This window comes from Miniopterus schreibersii (genome assembly GCF_964146895.1).
Source record: "Miniopterus schreibersii genome assembly, chromosome: 11".
In the NCBI taxonomy this organism is placed as follows: Eukaryota; Metazoa; Chordata; class Mammalia; order Chiroptera; family Miniopteridae; genus Miniopterus; species Miniopterus schreibersii.
Genome location: NC_138111.1, coordinates 15,017,058 through 15,035,508, shown reverse-complemented (window position 1 = coordinate 15,035,508; position 18,451 = coordinate 15,017,058). Strand labels below are relative to the sequence as shown.

Here is an 18,451-nt window from a genome sequence, read left to right as displayed (position 1 = left end):
GGAAATACGAGGGCCGCCCGGAAACGTACGCTTGCGTGACCCATTGAGCGGCGCCCAAGATGACGCCAGACCGCGACCCTACAACCACGAAGGACCTAAGGGACCGACGTCTCGCGAGGCTTGGCAGTCCCCGAACAAGCGTTCTCGCCAGCTCCGTCCCGTTACCGCTGAGGCCGGACGGTTCGCAGTCAGGGCCGAAATCCAGCGGACAGAGTCAGCGTCCCTGAGATCTCGCGAGACTCGGAGGAGCACGCCGGGAAGCCGGAGGGCGGCCGGGCTCCTGCTGGAAGAGGCATGATGGCCGCCCAGGCGCTCGCGCTGCTGAGGGATGTGTCCCGGCTGGAAGCGCCCCTGGAAGAGCTGCGCGCGCTTCAGTCGGTGCTGCAGGCAGTGCCACTCAGCGAGCTCCGCGAGCACGCGGCGGAGCTGCGTCTTGGCCCACTTTTCTCCCTGCTCAATGAGAACCATCGGTGAGAGGACCCCGCAGGTTGAGCGGGATGGAGGGGGCGGAGAGACACCGCAAGTATGGAGACGGGGCGGGAAGGATGAAGGGAGAGCTTTACCCATTCGCAAATGAAGGTTAAGAAATAAAACAGCTGAAATTTCAGAGAGGGAAGGACCCTAAGCTGAGAGGCAAGAGGCGTGGTTCAAGTCCAGCCTCTGAGCTGCGCCCCTGACCATCTCCTGGCCTCACTGTCTTCATCTTTGAAATAGGAATTGAGGGGGGACTCCACAATCATGTGTACAAGTGCTTGACTTTTTTTCTCCTCTAAAGAAGGGGTCCTATCCTTGGCAACTTGGCAAGATCCACCAACATTATTTTAATTTATTTTTAAAAATTTATTGTTGAAAGGATTACAGATATCCCTTTTTTTTCTCCATTGATCCCCTCCACCCAGCGTCCACCCCCTCCCCTCCCCAGGCCTTCTCCACACTATTGTCCCTGTCCATGGGTTATGCATATATGCATATAAGTTCTTTGATTAATCTCTTCCCCCACCTTCCTTCTGAAATTCCTCAGACTGTTCCATGCGTCTATGTCTCTGGATCTATTTTGTTCATCAAGTTTATTTTGTTCATTAGATTCCACATCCAAGTGAGGTCATGTGATTGTTTTTCTCTCCCTGGCTTATTTCACTTAGCATAGTATTCTCCAGGTCCTTCTATACTGTCCCAGAGGGCACGAGGTCCTTCTTCTTTACAGCTGCGTAGTATTCCATGGTGTAAATGTGCCACAGTTTTTTTATCCACTCATCTACTGATGGGCACGTGGGCTGTTTCCAGATCTTAGCTATTGTAAACTGTGCTGCTATGAACATAGGGGTACATAAATTCTTTCTGATTGGTGTTTCCGGTTTCTTAGGATATAGTTTTAGAAATGGGATCACTGGGTCAATTGGCAGTTCCATATTTAGTTTTTGAGGAAACGCCATACTGCTTTCCATAGTGGCTGCACCAGTCTGCATTCCCACCAGCAGTGTACTAGGGCTGCCTTTTCTCCACACCCTCACCAGCACTTGTCATTTGATGATTGTTGATGGTGCCATTCTGACAGGTGTGAAGTGATACCTCATTGTGGTTTTAATTTGCCTCTCTCTGATGATTAGTGATGTTGAGCATTTTTTCATGTCTCTTAGCCATCTGTATGTCCTCTTTGGAGAAGTTTCCATTTAGGTCCTTTGCCCATTTTTTAATTGGGTTGTTTGTCTTCCTTTTGTTAAGTTGTATGAGTTCCTTATATATTTTGAAAATTAACCCCTTATCAGATGTATCATTGGCAAATATGTTCTCCCATACAGTGGGCTCTCTTTTCATTTTGTTGATGGTTTCCTTTGCTGTACAGAAGCTTTGTATTTTGATGCAGTCCCATTTGTTTATTATCTCCTTTGCCTCCTTTGCCCTAGATGTATCGGCAAACAGATTGCTACGAGAGATGTCTGAGATTTTGCTGCCCGTGTTTTCTTCAAGGATATTTATGATTTCACAACTTACATTTAAGTCTTTTATCCATTTTGAGTTTATTCTTGCGTATGCTGTGAGTTGGTGGTCTAGCTTTATTTTTTTGCATGTATCCATCCAGTTTTCCCAACACTATTTATTGAAGAGACTGTTTTTACTCCATTGTATGCTCTTACCTCCTTTGTCAAATAGTAATTGAGCGTAAAGGCTTGGTTGATTTCTGGGTTCTCTATTCTGTTCCATTGATCTATATGCCTGCTCTTGTGCCTGTACCAGGCTATTTTGATTACAGTGGCTTTGTAGTATAACCTGAAGATCCACCAACATTTTAGATTCACTTACCATTTGATCCAGTAATTCCTGTTATAGGAATTTAACATGCAGGTATACTTGCTCACAAAATGTATATACAGGGGTATTCTAACAGAAAAAGACATCAAAAAAACTAGAAACAATCTAAATATTCATTAAAAAGGAATTCTAAATAAATTTTGACACATTACCGTGTAACACTATGCAGCTATTAGAAAAGGTGAGCTAGATCTATATATATGGACATGGAAAAGTCTCTTATATGTGTTGAATGATGAATTATAGGAGTTTGTGATTCCACTATGAGTAATTTTGAAAAAGGATTATAATCTCCAGGCTGGTATAAATTGGGAATATCTGAAAGGTACAGCAGAAACTATTAATATGGAAATAGGACTTAGAAGGATAGGATGGCAACTTTTTCATTTCATGCACATCTGTAGTGTGTGACTACAAAACACTTTGTATTTCATAATTTAGAATTTATAAATATTTGTGATCCATAAATTTTCTTCTTGGAAATATTGTATGATCCCACTTATATGAGGTACCTAGAGTAGTGAGATTCACAGAGAGAAAGTAGAATGGTGGTTGGCAGGGGCTGAGGGAAAGGGAAAATGGAGAGTTAGTGTTTAATGGATACAGAGTTTCAGTTTTAATGGAAGATGAAAAAATTCTGGAAATGGATACTGGTGATTATTGCACAGCATTGTGAATGTACTTAATGCCCAGAACTGTGCATTTAAAAATGGTTAAAATGGGAAATTTTATGGTATGTGCAATTGCAGTTTTTTTGTTTACTGATTTTGAGAGAGAGGGGGACGGGGAGAGATAGAGAGAAACATCAATTTGTTGTTCCACTTATTTATGCATTCCTTGGTTGATTCTTGTTTGTGACCTGACCAGACATCCAACCCTCAACCTTACTGTATCTGGACGATGCTCTAACCAACTGAGCTACCTGGTCAGAGTCGCAATTATTTTTTAAAAGGAAAAGAAACCCATTAGCAGTCCCTCCCCATTTCCTCTCTTATCCTCTCCCCCAGCTTCTGGCGGCCAGTGATCTGCTTTCTGTTGGATTTATCTATTCTGGACATTTCACGTAAATAGAATCATCATCCTTTTGTGTCTGGCTTCTTTCACTTAGCATAATATTTTCAAGGATCATGTAGTATGCATAAGTACTTCATTCCTTTTTAGGGTTGAATAATACTCCATTGTGTGGATGTACCACATTTATGCATTTAGTTGATGGGCATTTGGGCTGTTTCCACTGCTATGAACATGCATGTACAAATTTTTGTGTGAACATATGTTTTCAGTTATCTTAGGGATATGTTGATTTTTAAGGTTTTTGCTATTTATTGCTTAATCACTTTTTAGCAAGATCATGCTAATTTAATAGTATGCTCCCTATTAGCAGTGTATGAGTGCTCAGTTGCTTTTACTGCCTATTAAGAGACAAGGAAGTTATTCGTGAAACACCTTCTGCATCTGCATCTGGTAGTCATTCAAATTACAATTAATTTACTTTAATAGCTCTTGAACCTTTTCCCTCTTCTCCATCCCTACTGCTACTTACTTCTTTCACTCTTTCATCACCTCACCATAAACTGTCTTCTAACTGAAAATTCTTTCTCTAGCACTGACACAGAGTGATTTCTGTAAGTCAGATCTCATCGTGTTACATCTGCTTTAAAACCCCTTCTTGCCCTGGCAGGTATGGCTAAGTGGTAGAGCCCCATAATGGTAGAGCCACATAATAGGTATTTAGTAAATGTTTAATAAACATTTAATGTTAAAGTAGAAGCTGGTGTTTTGAAGAGGAGACTGTGTGGAGATCCTCATTGAGCCAGGTGTCAGATACTAGATTCCTTTCTTCCTGACAGGACATGAACTAATGAGATCTATCTATGGTGTCTCTGTTAGGGAACAGACTACTTTGTGTGTATCCATTCTGGAGAGATTGCTCCAAGCTCTGGAACCAGTTCATGTGGCCCGGAACCTCAGGGTTGAACTGCAGAGAGGACTGACTCATCCCAATGATCCTGTAAAAATCCTCACTCTATCCCAGGTATGAAATTTTGCTATCCTGTAATAAGGGAACCAAAATTTAGTGACCACCTGCTCTGGGCTAGGCTCTGTGCAGGGAGATGAAGAAAACATGATCTTTCTCTGTCCCTAGGGAGTGTCTAGTCTATTCTAGTGTATGTAGCTAACTATGACCAAGGGGGTACAAGCTAAAGTAAGTTCTAAGTATCATTGGCATCATTCATTCATCAGATACTGAGTTACTTTTACATGCCAGGCACTGTACCATATGCTGGTAGAGCTACCAAGATAGATAAAGCTTATTTCTTTCCTTAAAGGAGCCCCTAGTCTAGAGAAAAAGATTCCCATGTTAAGTCTTATAGTGGCTTGAACGAAGTTCTATTGTAAAGGTCACTAAACCAACAAACTAAAACAGTAACTCTTAATCACCCTGATAATCAAAACATGCTACTATTTAGGTGCAGAACTGCTGCTGAGAACATTAGGAGGTGAGCTTTTAGTTTATGCAGTAGGTATTCAACTACGTTTTTCCTTTTCTCCTCTCAAGGGTTTATTCAACAAATTGGGTAAAGTATTGATTTATCATTTATATGCCAGATACTGTAGTATGTGCTTTACCTATTTAGTCTTCATTATTATCCTGCACTTAAATATTGTATTCCCATTTTACAGACAAGAAATTAGGCTCAGAGAAGTTATTTAATTAGCCCAGGGTTTGAGTGCAACTAAAAATGGATAGAACTAGGATTTGTATTGCTTTCACTCACTGAGGTGTCTAAACTCTTTACCCACTTTTCCTTTCAAAGGTGTGACTATGCCATATGTTTGTTTGGCTTTAATGAATTTGGGTCATTTAGAATTTTAATGACTTGTTTTATAGTTTTAATCAATAACTCTTAAAATAACTGCACACTAAGGTAATTTGACCATCATGTGTTTGCCTGTTACCCTACCTTAGAAGAGTATTACTGATTTTTTTTTCTTTCAGGTTGGAAGAATTGTTGAAAATTCTGAAGCTGTTACTGAAATTCTAAATAATCCTGAATTATTAAAACAAATCATTTATTGTATTGGCGGAGAGAGTCTATCTGTAGCTAAAGCGGTGAGTCAGCTAGAACTATCAGCTTAAACATGCAGAGTTAGTAGTGTCCTGAAAGACAAAGAAAGGCTTTCTGGATTGAGAGGTAAAAGTTTAGAAGGGATGATTTGTGTAATTGAATTTGCAGTTTCATATAGATGGTATCCAATAAGTGGTGTCAAATAAGTACTAGTAAGCTCCTTCTGTTTTCTAGAATGCACATACCTAAATTATCCATCATAGGGTTTACATGGGGTTACTTCCTAAGAAGCAAAACTTACACCATTATTTTCTATTGAGAATACTATGTATTTTTCCAATTATAAATAGTAATAGCTAAAACGGTGAATGCTTATTGGACAAGGTGCATTCCATACATTAATTTTCACATCAATCTTATGAAGTAGATATTAATTAATATTTTGTATTTTTATGACTTGAGATTTTTTTCCTTATAAGGCCATTAAATCTCTGTCAAGAATATCACTGACCCAAGCTGGACTGGAGGCTTTATTTGAAAACAATCTGCTGGATGATTTGAAAACTGTAATGAAAACAAATGACATCGTTCGATACAGGGTCTATGAGGTAAGATGAAAAGTACACTTTCTGATGCCTACAATTCAGAATGTAGTAAGGGCTACCTTGGAATACAAAAGGGCTCACTTAACATGTATTTATTGCGTATATAGTCTGTGTCGAGCCCTATACAAGGTACTGAGGATATAGGGATGAACTCCCCACCTAGTGTGTGAGGCAATCATATAAAAATACATATACTGCTTTATTAAGTACTATAGTAGAGGTGATACCATTGAAACTAAATTTTGAAAAACAGCTGTAGTAGTAAGAAGGAATGGTTCCCATTTGCACCAGCTTCGCACTGAGCACTGTGCTAAATCCTCACAACTATTGTCTGGTTGTCACAGTAAACCCTATACATCATTATCCTTGCTGTTGATGGAGTAATTGACCCAAGGCCATGCAGTTAATATGCTGCATATCTAAAACAAATCCTCTGCAGTCTTATTCCCCGTTGAGAACACTTTCTTGTTTTGTGTGCCTTGGTACCGAGCTATCCTGATTTTTCTTCTGCCTCTCCAGCTGTTTCTTCTAAGTCTCCTGGCTCATTATCCTCTGTTGAGCTATTAATTGTTGGGGTTTGTGAAGGCAGAGTCCCAAGCCTCTTCTCCCTGTAATCTGTATTCATTTTTAGGCAATTTTATTCATACTGTGATTTCACTTTCCACTTAGGATTATGATGACTCTCAAATGTAAACCTCCAACCCAAACCTCTCTTTTGAGCTCAGACCTTCATGTCCAACTGCTTACTCACTCTGTCCCCCTTGGACATATTCTAGGCCCCTGACATTCATGTTGAAATCAAACTCCTGATCTTTTCCATCCACCTCATGCCCTCAATAAAAAACAGCAACAAATTGGCCCTGTCTCATAGTCCATGTGATTGGGTATTAGACCTTGAGCTTCTTCTCTATGAGGCCTTGTTCTCCCAGCCACATATCTATTCAGTCATCATGTGTCAGTTTTTCTTAAACCCAAGCATTTCTTTGCCTTGAAATAGCATAGCCACCAGCACCCTAGTCTAAGCTACCAGTATCTCTCACCTGGACTACTGTATTTGCATCCAAACTGGTCTCTTACCCATCTTTGTCACCACTAGTCTATCTTCACATGCAGTCAAAATGATCTTTTAAAAATCCAAATCTGGCCCTGGCTGGTGTGGCTCAGTTGGTTGTAATATGGGCCCGTACACCAAAAGGTTGCGGATTCAATTCCTGGTCAGGGCACATAACAAGGTTGCAGATTTGATCCCCCGTTGGGGTGAGTATAGGAGTCAACCGATCGATGTTTCTCTTTCTCTAAGATCAATAAACATATCCTCAGGTGAGGATTTAAAAATAAATTCAAATCTAGTTCTGTCATTTCTCTGCTTGAAATCCTTCAGTATCCTCTGTCTCCTAGTAAGCCCTCAGAACTTACTTGACAAATGATTGAGTGACTGACAGAATGCATGCATGCATGTATGAATTTTATAGTCTGTTTATTGATGCTGTAAGGCTTTTGTACCTTGGTGATGATTTCTTTTGTTAAAAAAGTACAGATACACCCAGATATAATGGAGTGTTCTGTGCCAGAATAATTTTTTTTTTTTTCCAGTCCTCGCTTAAAGATATGTTTTACTGATTTGAGAGAGAGAGAGAAAAGCATTGATTGGTTGCCTCCCCTACATGCCCCAACCAGGGATTGAACCTGCAATCTAGATATGTGCCCTGACTGGGAACAGAACCCACAACCTTTTTGGTGTACGAGATGATGTTTCAATCAACTGAGCTACCCGGCTGGGGCCCAAAGTAATTTCTTAGGTGTTCAATGAAATTTTCCTAGTTGTTAAGACAAATAATAGATTTTTTTTAAATCCATATACAGTACCTAGTCCTGCCTTTAACACAAAATGAGATTTAACAAGTTTGGAGCTGTTCTGACCTTTGGCTTTTCTGTCTTGTCTTTCAGCTAATTGTGGAGATCTCTTCTGTGTCACCAGAATCTCTAAACTACTGTACCACCAGTGGTTTGGTAACCCAGCTCCTCAGAGAGCTGACTGGGGAGGATGTGCTGGTCAGGTATGTTGGCTGAGTGAATTTTTTTTCCTTTTTATTGATTTCGGAGAGAGGAAGGGAGAGGGAGAGAGAGAGAGAAACATCAATGATGAGAGTCATTGATCGGCTGCTGCTTTCTGCATGCCCCCTACTAGGGATCATGCCCACAACCGGGCATGTGCCCTGACCGGTAATTGAGCCACGAGCTCCTAGATGCTAGGTCGATGCTCAACTGCTGAGCCACGCCAGCTGGGCAAGAGTTCTTAGAATGAAATCTCCTCCTTTGGAGGGCCAGGAAATAAGCTTGGGATTTCCCTAGTGTTGTCCAGGTTGCAATCTAATGACAAATGTATGTCCTGAAGAAGGGGCCTTTAGAAAATTGCTCAAGTGATATGGTGACAATATACTGGAACTTAGCAAAGTCCCATATGACAATACAGCTACTTTTGAATGATTGTGTTCCCTGTCCTTAGGCATATGTGTCTACTTTTAAAAATTTGCAATCACATGATAACTGCCATTTTGCATTACTTAGTGTGCTACCATATACATTTTTTTGGCGTTGTTAAATAATAGCACTATGGCATGATAGGAAAACATGGACTTTTGAAAATGAGTGAGACTTGGGCTTGCATCTCTACTTATTAGCTGTTTGACCTTGGAAAATTGTAACCATTTTGCACCTCAAGTTTCCTCATCGAAATGGAACAATGACAAATCTATAAAGAAGATAATATGAGGATTAAGCTCATTTACCATAGAGACCAATACAATGGCTGGCATAGGTCCTCAAATGTTAATTTCAAACCTTTCACTCCCAGCCCTCTACTCCCTAAGTCCCCTTTAATATTTGTCAGATGCTTCCTTGTTGATATTTCACAATTTACTAATGCATCCTCACTGTTGAACATTTGGTGTGCCTCAAGTATTTTGCTGTTATAATAGCAATATAGTTATCTTTGTGTGCACGGGATTTTGATTTTCTTCCCTTAAATGATTTTCTGGTTGTCCTATGTTCTTTAAATGTGACTGAAATTGTTAAACTCATATGCACAGATCAGTCACCAGTTACACTGTTTCAAAATATTTCTAATAAGGAAATTAATTTTGTTAATTTTTTTAGCTATGTTTCAGATTTTGTGACATAAGATAAAACCCCTGCAAATAGTCACTTAAAATACTATGAAAATACTTTTTTAGTTAATTGGGAAAATTTGATCATGGTTGGGTATTAGAATTACTATTAATTTTTGAATAGGTGGTAAAGGCATTATAATTGTGTGAGAAAATATTCATGTTTACTAAAGCATGCAGGGGTAAATGATAAGATGACTAGAACTTGCTTTAAACTAATTCAGCAAAAAATAGAGAAAAAAGAGATGAAATAAGTAAAGCAAAGTCTTGATAACTATACAGTCAGGGTTATGGGTACCCAGGGCCTTACTGTTCTGTTCTCTTTACTTTTGTATATATTTGAGATTTCATGATAAGACAAAAGTTATTTTAAAAATCTCTTGGGAAGTAGGTATGTTATAGTAGAAACAATAAGTGGGCCGTTAGTCAGAATGTTAAGATTTAAATCTAAACTCTGCCTTGTAATAAAAATGTGATTGTGGACAAGTCACTGCAGTTTTCTCATCATGTACCCTCATCTGAAAAGGAGAGCCAGGATTATTGACCTTGCAGATTTCATGGGAAGAGTTAAACCTACATGAAAACAATTCATAAACCATGCTAATCATATGCAAAATCTTGGCATTTCAGAGCCACCTGTATAGAAATGGTGACATCACTGGCATATACTCATCATGGACGACAGTACCTTGCTCAAGAAGGAGTAATTGATCAGATATCTAATATAATTGTTGGGGCAGATTCAGACCCTTTCTCTAGCTTCTATTTGCCAGGTAAGAAATATTGATGCCTGTGAAAACAATGGTGCATGTTTTGTTTCTGAGTTATCTCTACCAGAGAAGGCCAGGGATAATCTTTAGAGCTTGTTCCCTTGAGATGATACCCAACCCATATCACCTTAATGAGGTAGAATCTATTGTTCTGGGAGCCGTGCACTGTTGATTCTGATTTTCTGCAAATACTGCAGTTTAGAGCATTAGGATAGTTTTCTTTGCATCTCAGCCAAAAGAAACAAAAATAAAAATACTAGTAATGATATTTATAGTATATTCACAGATTCATCAAATCTCTGAGTTGTAATCTTTAGCTAATGTAGGAACTACTCCAGCCATTCTGTTCAAGGATATGGTTGATTAGTTTTTCTTGAGCACTTCCAGAAAGTGGAGATTTATTCCTTCTTTCGGTAGCATAGATTATTTCATTGAAGAAAATATGTTTTAAAATTTCTTTCTAATAATGACTTCCAGACTTACCTTCTTGTGCTTCGTATCCATTGGTCCTTGTTCTTTGTTTTCCCTTTTGCATGTAACGATGCTTCAGTATTAGAACCTAGCTCCATTAACACCCTGGGGACCACACATTTCAGGCCCTTCAATATTTCCTTATGGTCTGTCTAATTTCCAGGCAATTCAGTACCATAACCTTTCTTCTTCTGGCCTGTAGTTTATTACTTTCTCTGTGAAAACATAGGACCCGCAACTTATGCTGTCTTCTTCGCCCTATTAAAATATATTTTTTGTAAATATCTCTAGGGTTTGTGAAGTTTTTTGGAAACCTGGCTATCATGGATAGTCCTCAACAGATCTGCGAGCGTTACCCTGTTTTTGTGGAAAAAGTCTTTGAAATGACAGAAAGTCAGGACCCCACCATGATTGGCGTAGCAGTGGATACGATTGGAATCCTGGGATCCAATGTTGAAGGAAAACAGGTCTTACAGAAGACAGGTTGATATGACTTGTTTTGGCTATCTTTAGAGATATCTTAATTTTTGATAAGGATTTGATATATAAGTTTAGTGGCTGGTACATTAGTTGCATTGTAGAAACTACTTTTATATATGGCAATCTTTTAATTACTATGACCTTGGACTCATCCCTAAAAAGTCTCATAATTATTAGTGAATTTTTTTTTAACTTGCCTGGACCAAACACTCCCCTCTACATCTTCCTTAAATAGTATTTGTGGTACAAAGCCCATGGGCTGGAGTCAGAAAGATCTAGGTTCATGTCCCAGTTGTAACACTGACTTAGCTTTTTGAATTTTATTTACTCACTTCACTACTATAAGCCTCATTTTCCTCACTTTTAGAAAAGGGTATAACAACTAGTTCTCAGGGTTGTGAATATTTACTGAAGACACATTTTTATATTTGTAATGTTAAGGAAGAAAAAACAAAAATTTGTTACAAGATGTTAAGAGTGATACTTCTATGGAACATCCATGAGTATTTTGAAAGCACTATGAATTGGCCACAAAAAAATAATATGTAGCACTGTTAAAACCCTTGTGAAATATATATTCAAAATTAATATACTGTTGTGTATCACAACTAGTATCATTGTTATATGTACTTTTCTAAGTGATTTCAGAGAGAAAAAGGGAGAGTAAGAGATAGAAACATCAATGATGAGAGTAATTGACGGGCTGCCTCTTGCACGCCCCCCGCTGGGGATCGAGCCTGGGCATGTACTCTGACCAAGAATCGAACTGGGATCTCCTGGATCACAGGTCAATGCTCAGCCACTGAGCCACATCAGCTGGGCTGGGAAGTTATTTAATAAGTACAACTTTCAGTTTGAAATGATGAAGAAGTTCTGGAGATGGATGATGGTGATGGTTGCACAACAATGTGAATTGTACTTTTTTTAAAACAAGTTTTTATTGATTTCAGAGAGAGGAAGGGAGAGAGGGGGAGAGAGAGAAACATCAATGATGAGAGAGAGTTGATCGGCTGCCTCCTGCATGCCCCCTAGCAGGGATCAAGCCTGCAACCCGGGCATGTGCCCTGACCATGTATCAAATGGTGATCTCCTGGTCTTGGGTCGATGCTCAACCACTTAGCCATGCCGGCTGGGCCATTGTGAATGTACTTAATGCCATGGAGCTGTATGCTTAAAAATAGTTAAATGGTAAATTTTATGTTATTTGTATATTATGACAATAAAAACTATCTCTTCCTTCAAAGGAACTCGATTTGAACGATTACTCATGAAAATAGGATATCAAGCAAAGAATGCCTCAACAGAGCTCAAAATTAGATGTTTGGATGCAGTTTCATCTCTTCTTTATTTACCCGTAAGTAGAGTGGGAAATTAATGAAGGTTAGTGGGATATATTTGCGAGAATAAATTTGTATGAGTCAACATAATACTGGTTAACTTAATATAAATGTTGACCCAAGAAATGCCATCTTTCTTATTCTTAGTAAAAGAGGATGACCCTCATTATATGACTGGTGACATTTTTCAAGTTAAAGTGGAATCACAGAGTATTGGAACCAGAGCAGATCCTAGAGATTACTTAATTAACCTCATCTTAAAAAACTGGGACAGTCTGGGCTGGGTTTAGGGGAAAGTGCTCCAGACTTGGCAGAGATCACATAGCAAGTTAATGACAGAGTGCCTTCAGAAGCCAGGTTTCCTGGCTTCCAAGTATCTTGAGATTTTTCTTTTCTCTCCTGTAGCCTGAGCAGCAGACTGATGACCTCCTGAGGATGACAGAATCCTGGTTTTCTTCTTTATCTCGGGACCCACTGGAGCTCTTCCGTGGCATCAGTAATCAGCCCTTTCCTGAACTACACTGTGCTGCCTTGAAAGTGTTCACGGTAGGTGTCCTCTTCTTTTCCACAGGTCCTTCTGGGATTCTGCCTGTTAAACACTTGAGTACTTACAAGAGCCAGGCCTTCTGCCACATACCAGGGATATGCCACGTGCATTGTAGTTTCTGGCCTCTGCTGTTACTATAGACTAATGAGGGAGACAGATGTGTATACAGATTCTTTCAGTAAACGGTTTTAGATGCTGTGGCAGAGCACAAAGTGCTGTGGAATCACAGAGTTAATTCCAGATTCCTTATCTACCATCAAGCAAGCCTTTATTGACCTAGGCTGGTCTTCCTGAACCTTATTTCCGGCCATTCCCCCTTCTGGCATAATGCTCTAGTGATACCAAACTGCTTGCTTCATGTCTCTGGGCCTTTGTATGCCCTCTGCTTTCAACACTCTCCCCTGACTTTGCTTGTTAACATTTTATTGATACTTCAAGGATAGCTCAGGTATCTCTTCAGTAAGCTTTGCTCAAACGCACAAAGTTAAGAAATGTTGACTCTCATACTTTGCATTTATTCATTCATTTTGCAAATATTGGTGGAGTTTAAGTGCTAGGAACACAATAGTGAACAAAATATAGAAAGACCTTTCTTTCATATAGCCCACTATCTGTTGAGGGACCCAGACAGTAAATATAATTGTATAGATAATTATATAACTATACAATTATTAGAGTTGTGGTAAGGATGATACTTCTTGAGTTCTGTTAATTACATTATATTGAAAGTGTTTATTGATCTGTTAAACAGTTTGTTGAAAATAGGAACCATATCTGACTTATCTTTGTAGCCCTGTACTTACCATGGTAGGTGGGCTCACGAAAAGAGAGTAATGACTTTAGTAATCTTAATAATGGGATCTCAAGCAGCATGTTTTCCCTACCCAGGCAAAGAACAAGGAGAGTGGAGGTAACAAGGGAGGTAAGACTTCCTGCAGGATGTGACACATGATCAGGGTCTTGAAAGATACAGTATTCCTGTCAGCTTCAAGAACATTGTCTTTAGACTGTTTCACCCTTGCCAAAAGTCACTGTGGTGGTCATTTTTGCTCCTGTTTTAGTATTCTCATTATTACATTATTTTCCCCCCCACTCTTCCACCTTTTGCTCTATTTAGTTGGCCACAGTTGTGAAAGTAATTTTTTATTTACTTGTTGGGACAGCTGTATTTATTTCAGCCCCCCCTTCGTCCTCGACTATTGCTAACTAAGCTCATGTTTCTCAAATTGCAAGATCTTGTTGAAGTGTAGATTCTGATTCAGTGGTTCTGGGATGGAGCCTGAGAATTTCAAACAAGCTGGTGCTTCTGCTGCTGGTCTGCAGAACACATTTGGAGAGGAAGGAACTATGCTATTAACTTGATGTTCTTTGTTCTTCATTAAAATGTAGTAATGAGGTTTTTTAAAACATTGTAAAAGGTTTTTTATTATTTTAAAATGATTGAGAAATAGACTTTTTTTTTTGAAATATGTTTTTATTGATTTCAGAGAGAGGAAGGGACAGGGGGAGAGAGAAACATCAGTGATGAGAAACATCATCAATCAGCTGCCTCCTGCACGCCCCCTACTGGGGATCGAACCCAAAACCCGAGCATGTGCCTTGCCTGGGAATCGAACTGTGACCTTGTTCATGGGTCAGCGCTCAACTACTGAGCCACGGTGGCGGGACTACAAGTAAACATTTTTAAAATCACATAAAGTCGTACATGTTTGGTATATTTCCTATTAGTATTTGTGTTAATATTGCTTGCTTGCTTGGTGAAATATTTCAAACATAGTTATACCTTGCTACCTCTGTCCAATCCCATTCCCTTTCCTGTTTCTCTGGATGTAATCACTGTCAAAGAATTCAGGGTTTACAAGCTCACAAATCATTTTATACTTTTACTATACATATACACATATATTTATATATACATACAAATTACAGTATTTTACATATTGTTAAACTTTGTAAATGGTATGCTGTTCCTATCATTCTGCAATTTGCTTTTTCTCCTCAGTGTTTTGTTATTAAGATTTATCTATTCTAAAGAGGCAGTTAGAAAGTCATTAGTATTTCACTGTATAGCCATGAATATATATAATTCTACTGTAAATGAAGATTTAGATAGTATCTACTGCAGATGGTGCTACAATGAACATTCTGGAGAATACCATCTTGCCCTGGCTGGGTAGCTCAATTGGTTGGAACATCATTTATACACCAATAGGTTGTAGGTTGGATTCCTAGTCAGGGCATATACCTAAGTTGCAGGTTCAATCCCTGTTCGGGGCGCATACGAGAGGCAATTGATCAGTGTTTCTCTCTCCTTCCTCTCTCTAAAATCAATAAACATACCCTCTGTGAGGATTTAAAAAAGAAAGGAAAAGAAAATACCATCTTATGCACATGTGTGAGAGTTTCTTTCAGGTAGTCTTTTCTTCTCTAGTTTTGTTTTTATTTTCCCACTATTGTAATTATGCCATGTATATAATTTGTATCTATTTTTTTATATAACAGATTTACCTATTTTTATAAAAATTCTTAATATTTAATTAAATTTTTTTATTGCTGTATACCATAATTTACTTACCCATACCCTAACTATTAGAAATTTATTTTGTAACTGTCACACTGTGATGAATATTTCTGTATACAAATATTTTTTTTAATATTTAGATTATTTTCTTAAATCAGATTCCCAGGAGGAAATTTACTTGAGCAAAAGGTTAACATTTTTAAGGTTCATGTTGCCAAATTTCTTTCTAAGGATTGTGCCATCCCACTAACAAACTTAACTTCTTAAGGCTCAAAGGAATTATGTTCTCTCTGCCTTCTATTTCAGGCCATTGCAAACCAACCCTGGGCTCAGAAACTTATGTTTAACAGTCCAGGTTTTGTAGAGTATGTGATGGACCGGTCCGTGGAGCATGACAAAGCTTCAAAGGATGCCAAATATGAACTGGTGAAAGCACTGGCCAATTCCAAGACAGTTGCAGAAATCTTTGGGAACCCAAATTATTTAAGGCTCAGAACTTACCTGAGTGAAGGTCCATACTATGTGAAACCTGTTTCCACAACAGCAGTGGAAGGAGCTGAATGATTTCTTCTAGAGTCTAGATCATTTTTGGACCAAAACTTCTATGGCATTTCACTCCCTCTATATTTTACAAAACAGAGACATCTATCCCCCCAGAATTATCAGAGTGCCAAACCTAATTTTATCACCAATATTTGATGTGTTTCTACACTGCCATACAATGTGAAACCAAGAGAGCAGGCAAACTTGGTCATAATTGATACATGTTTTTCATATTTGACTGCCATACTGATTGCAAGAAGATGGAAGTTTTGTTCTCCCAGAAAATTTTCGTGGACTGACACTCTTATTTTAAAATCTGCTTCAACCCTGGCTGGGTGGCTGGCTCAGTTGGTTGGAGCGTCATCCCGTACACCAAAAGGTTGCAGGTTTGATTCCATTCCGGGTGCGTATGGGAGGCAACTGATCAATGTTTCTCTCTCTCTCCCTTCTCTCTAAAAATCAGTAAACATCCTACAAGGAGGATTTAAAGTAAGTTAAATAAATAAAGTAAAATCTGCTTCAACTGAAATAGAACCAAATTGTTTCTTTTCACCACCTCTTTATTTATTTTTCTGGTCTTTTTCCCCTTGTGATTCCACTTACAAAGTCTTGGATATATAAATAGTCTTTGAAAAGCAAGTAATATAGGATCTTAAAATTATGTTTTCTTTACGAAGAATAAATACTTTTGAATAAGGTCTCTTCATTTTTTTGTTTTGTTACTATGTTTCCTTTGAAAAATAAATATTTTTAAAATGTTTCTAGTATTCCTTGATGCTTTTTTGCTATTTATCAATGAATTTTACTCTGTTGTGGTTTTTGGGGAGGAGGACTGATAACATGCTAACTCAGAAAGTTCCCCAGACTCTATTTATTGGCGGGTCATTATTGTTGAGGGTTTTGCTTTTAAATTTTCAAATCCATCAAGTTGATATTGAGTTGATCAGAGAGAGAGAAACAAACTCCTAATAATCAGAGTCAGAACAGAGGGAATGCTTTTATAAACCAGTATGCCATCTCATTGATTAGCAAAGGATGCACTTTCTTTTCATTGTCAAAAATTGTTCCAATCTGTTTTCCAGTGTCCTGCTCTCTAACGGGCAAAGCACTCTGTGCACCAATCACCAGTCGGGAAGTTTCTGCCTGAGGTTGTCAGAGTATGACAGTTCAGAATTAGAGAGAGGTTTCTTTTAAGCCATGGTGACATTGATAAGCCATCCCTACTCTGAAACAAAATGGCTCTCAAATGACTGGAATCCTCTTGTCTCCAGATTGAGCATCTCTTTTCTGCCATCTCTGGTATCCCTGAGTCTCCTTTTTCCATGTTTCCATAACTAATTAGGCTTCAGCCAGCTTTTCCTGGCCTGGAAGAAACATTCTCTTTAAGGTGACTTCTGCTTAATCTCATTCATGATGTTGATTTTTATTTATTTAACATCAGAGTTCAGAAGATTGCCTCTCCTATGTATGGCCTACATACTCACTCTGATTTTGTGCCTATAATTTTTCTTAAAGGATTAAATAAAAATTGCAAATTATTTTACATTTCATAAATACTTATTTACTGCTTATGTACTTGGCATTAGGGAAGGTGTTAGACATCGTCCTAAGTGCTAAGTTTATCTCATTAATTTTTACATCTGTTTCACAGATGAAGCAGACTCAAAGAAGTAGCTTATTCCAAGATCACACAGGTAGCAAGTGGCTAATGGTGGAAAAAAATAGGTCAATAGAAAATTAGTATATAGTAAATACACTAAAAGAGGAAAACAGAAAACATCTACTCTAGACTTGAGGAAAGGTTTCCCAGAGAACGAAACATCTGAATCTTGAACACCCAGTAGGAGAAAATCAAGTGAAGAACAGAGGAGCAGCATAGCAAGCAGAGGTACAGATATGAAAACAAGAGAACACATTTGAGGAACTACAAGGAATTCGATATGACCAAAGCCTAGGGGGAAATTGCAAAATTCTTTACTATGATTACTAACAGCAGTTACCATTTCTTAGCATTTACTTTATGTTAGGCACTCAATGTGCATCGTCTCATTTTATCTTCTCAACAGCCTTACAAGTTAAGTATCATTTTGCAGACAAAGACTAAGCCTGATAAATTTAAAGTCCCTTATACAGGTTGCACAGCCCAGAGTTATGAGTATCGACCTAGGATCCACTAGATCGCAGTTCGATTCCCAGTCAGCTCACATGCCCAAGGTGCAGGCTGGATCCCCAGTAAGGGGCGTGCAGGAGGCAGCTGATCAGTGACTCATCACTGATGTTTCTATTTCCCTCTCTCCCTTCCTTTCTCTGAAATCAATAAAGACATATTTTAAAAATTTAAAAAAGCTTTTCGTGTGTTAATTCATGTTGCTATCCTCCCACTTTTAGGAGTTAGGTACTGTTACTGCCCTGTTTACACCTGAGACAAAGAGTTAAAGACTTGCACAAGGTCACACAGCAAATAAGTGGAGCTGATATTTGGAACTAAGCTGTTTAACTCAGAACTCGTGCTCTTAAATGCTGCTTCTTCCTCTTATTGAGTACTTAACTATGGGCCAAATCTAATGCTAAACACTTGCCATATCTCACTTAGTCCATAATCCCTACAAGGCTGATTTCGTACACAAAC

At 38.6% G+C, this 18,451-nt stretch overlaps 1 protein-coding gene across 1 annotated transcript; it reads left to right on the top strand.

Annotated features, from left to right (window-relative positions):
* Window positions 1-286: 286 nt before the first annotated feature.
* Window positions 287-18,161, top strand: PSMD5 (proteasome 26S subunit, non-ATPase 5). Its single transcript, XM_081150938.1, has 10 exons — window positions 287-470; window positions 4,201-4,345; window positions 5,312-5,425; window positions 5,861-5,989; window positions 7,934-8,043; window positions 9,784-9,926; window positions 10,686-10,877; window positions 12,119-12,228; window positions 12,617-12,757; window positions 15,586-18,161. Exons 1-10 carry the CDS (start codon window positions 295-297, stop codon window positions 15,841-15,843), a joined length of 1,518 nt encoding a protein of 505 aa, XP_081007064.1. The 5' UTR covers window positions 287-294; the 3' UTR covers window positions 15,844-18,161.
* Window positions 18,162-18,451: the final 290 nt, after the last annotated feature.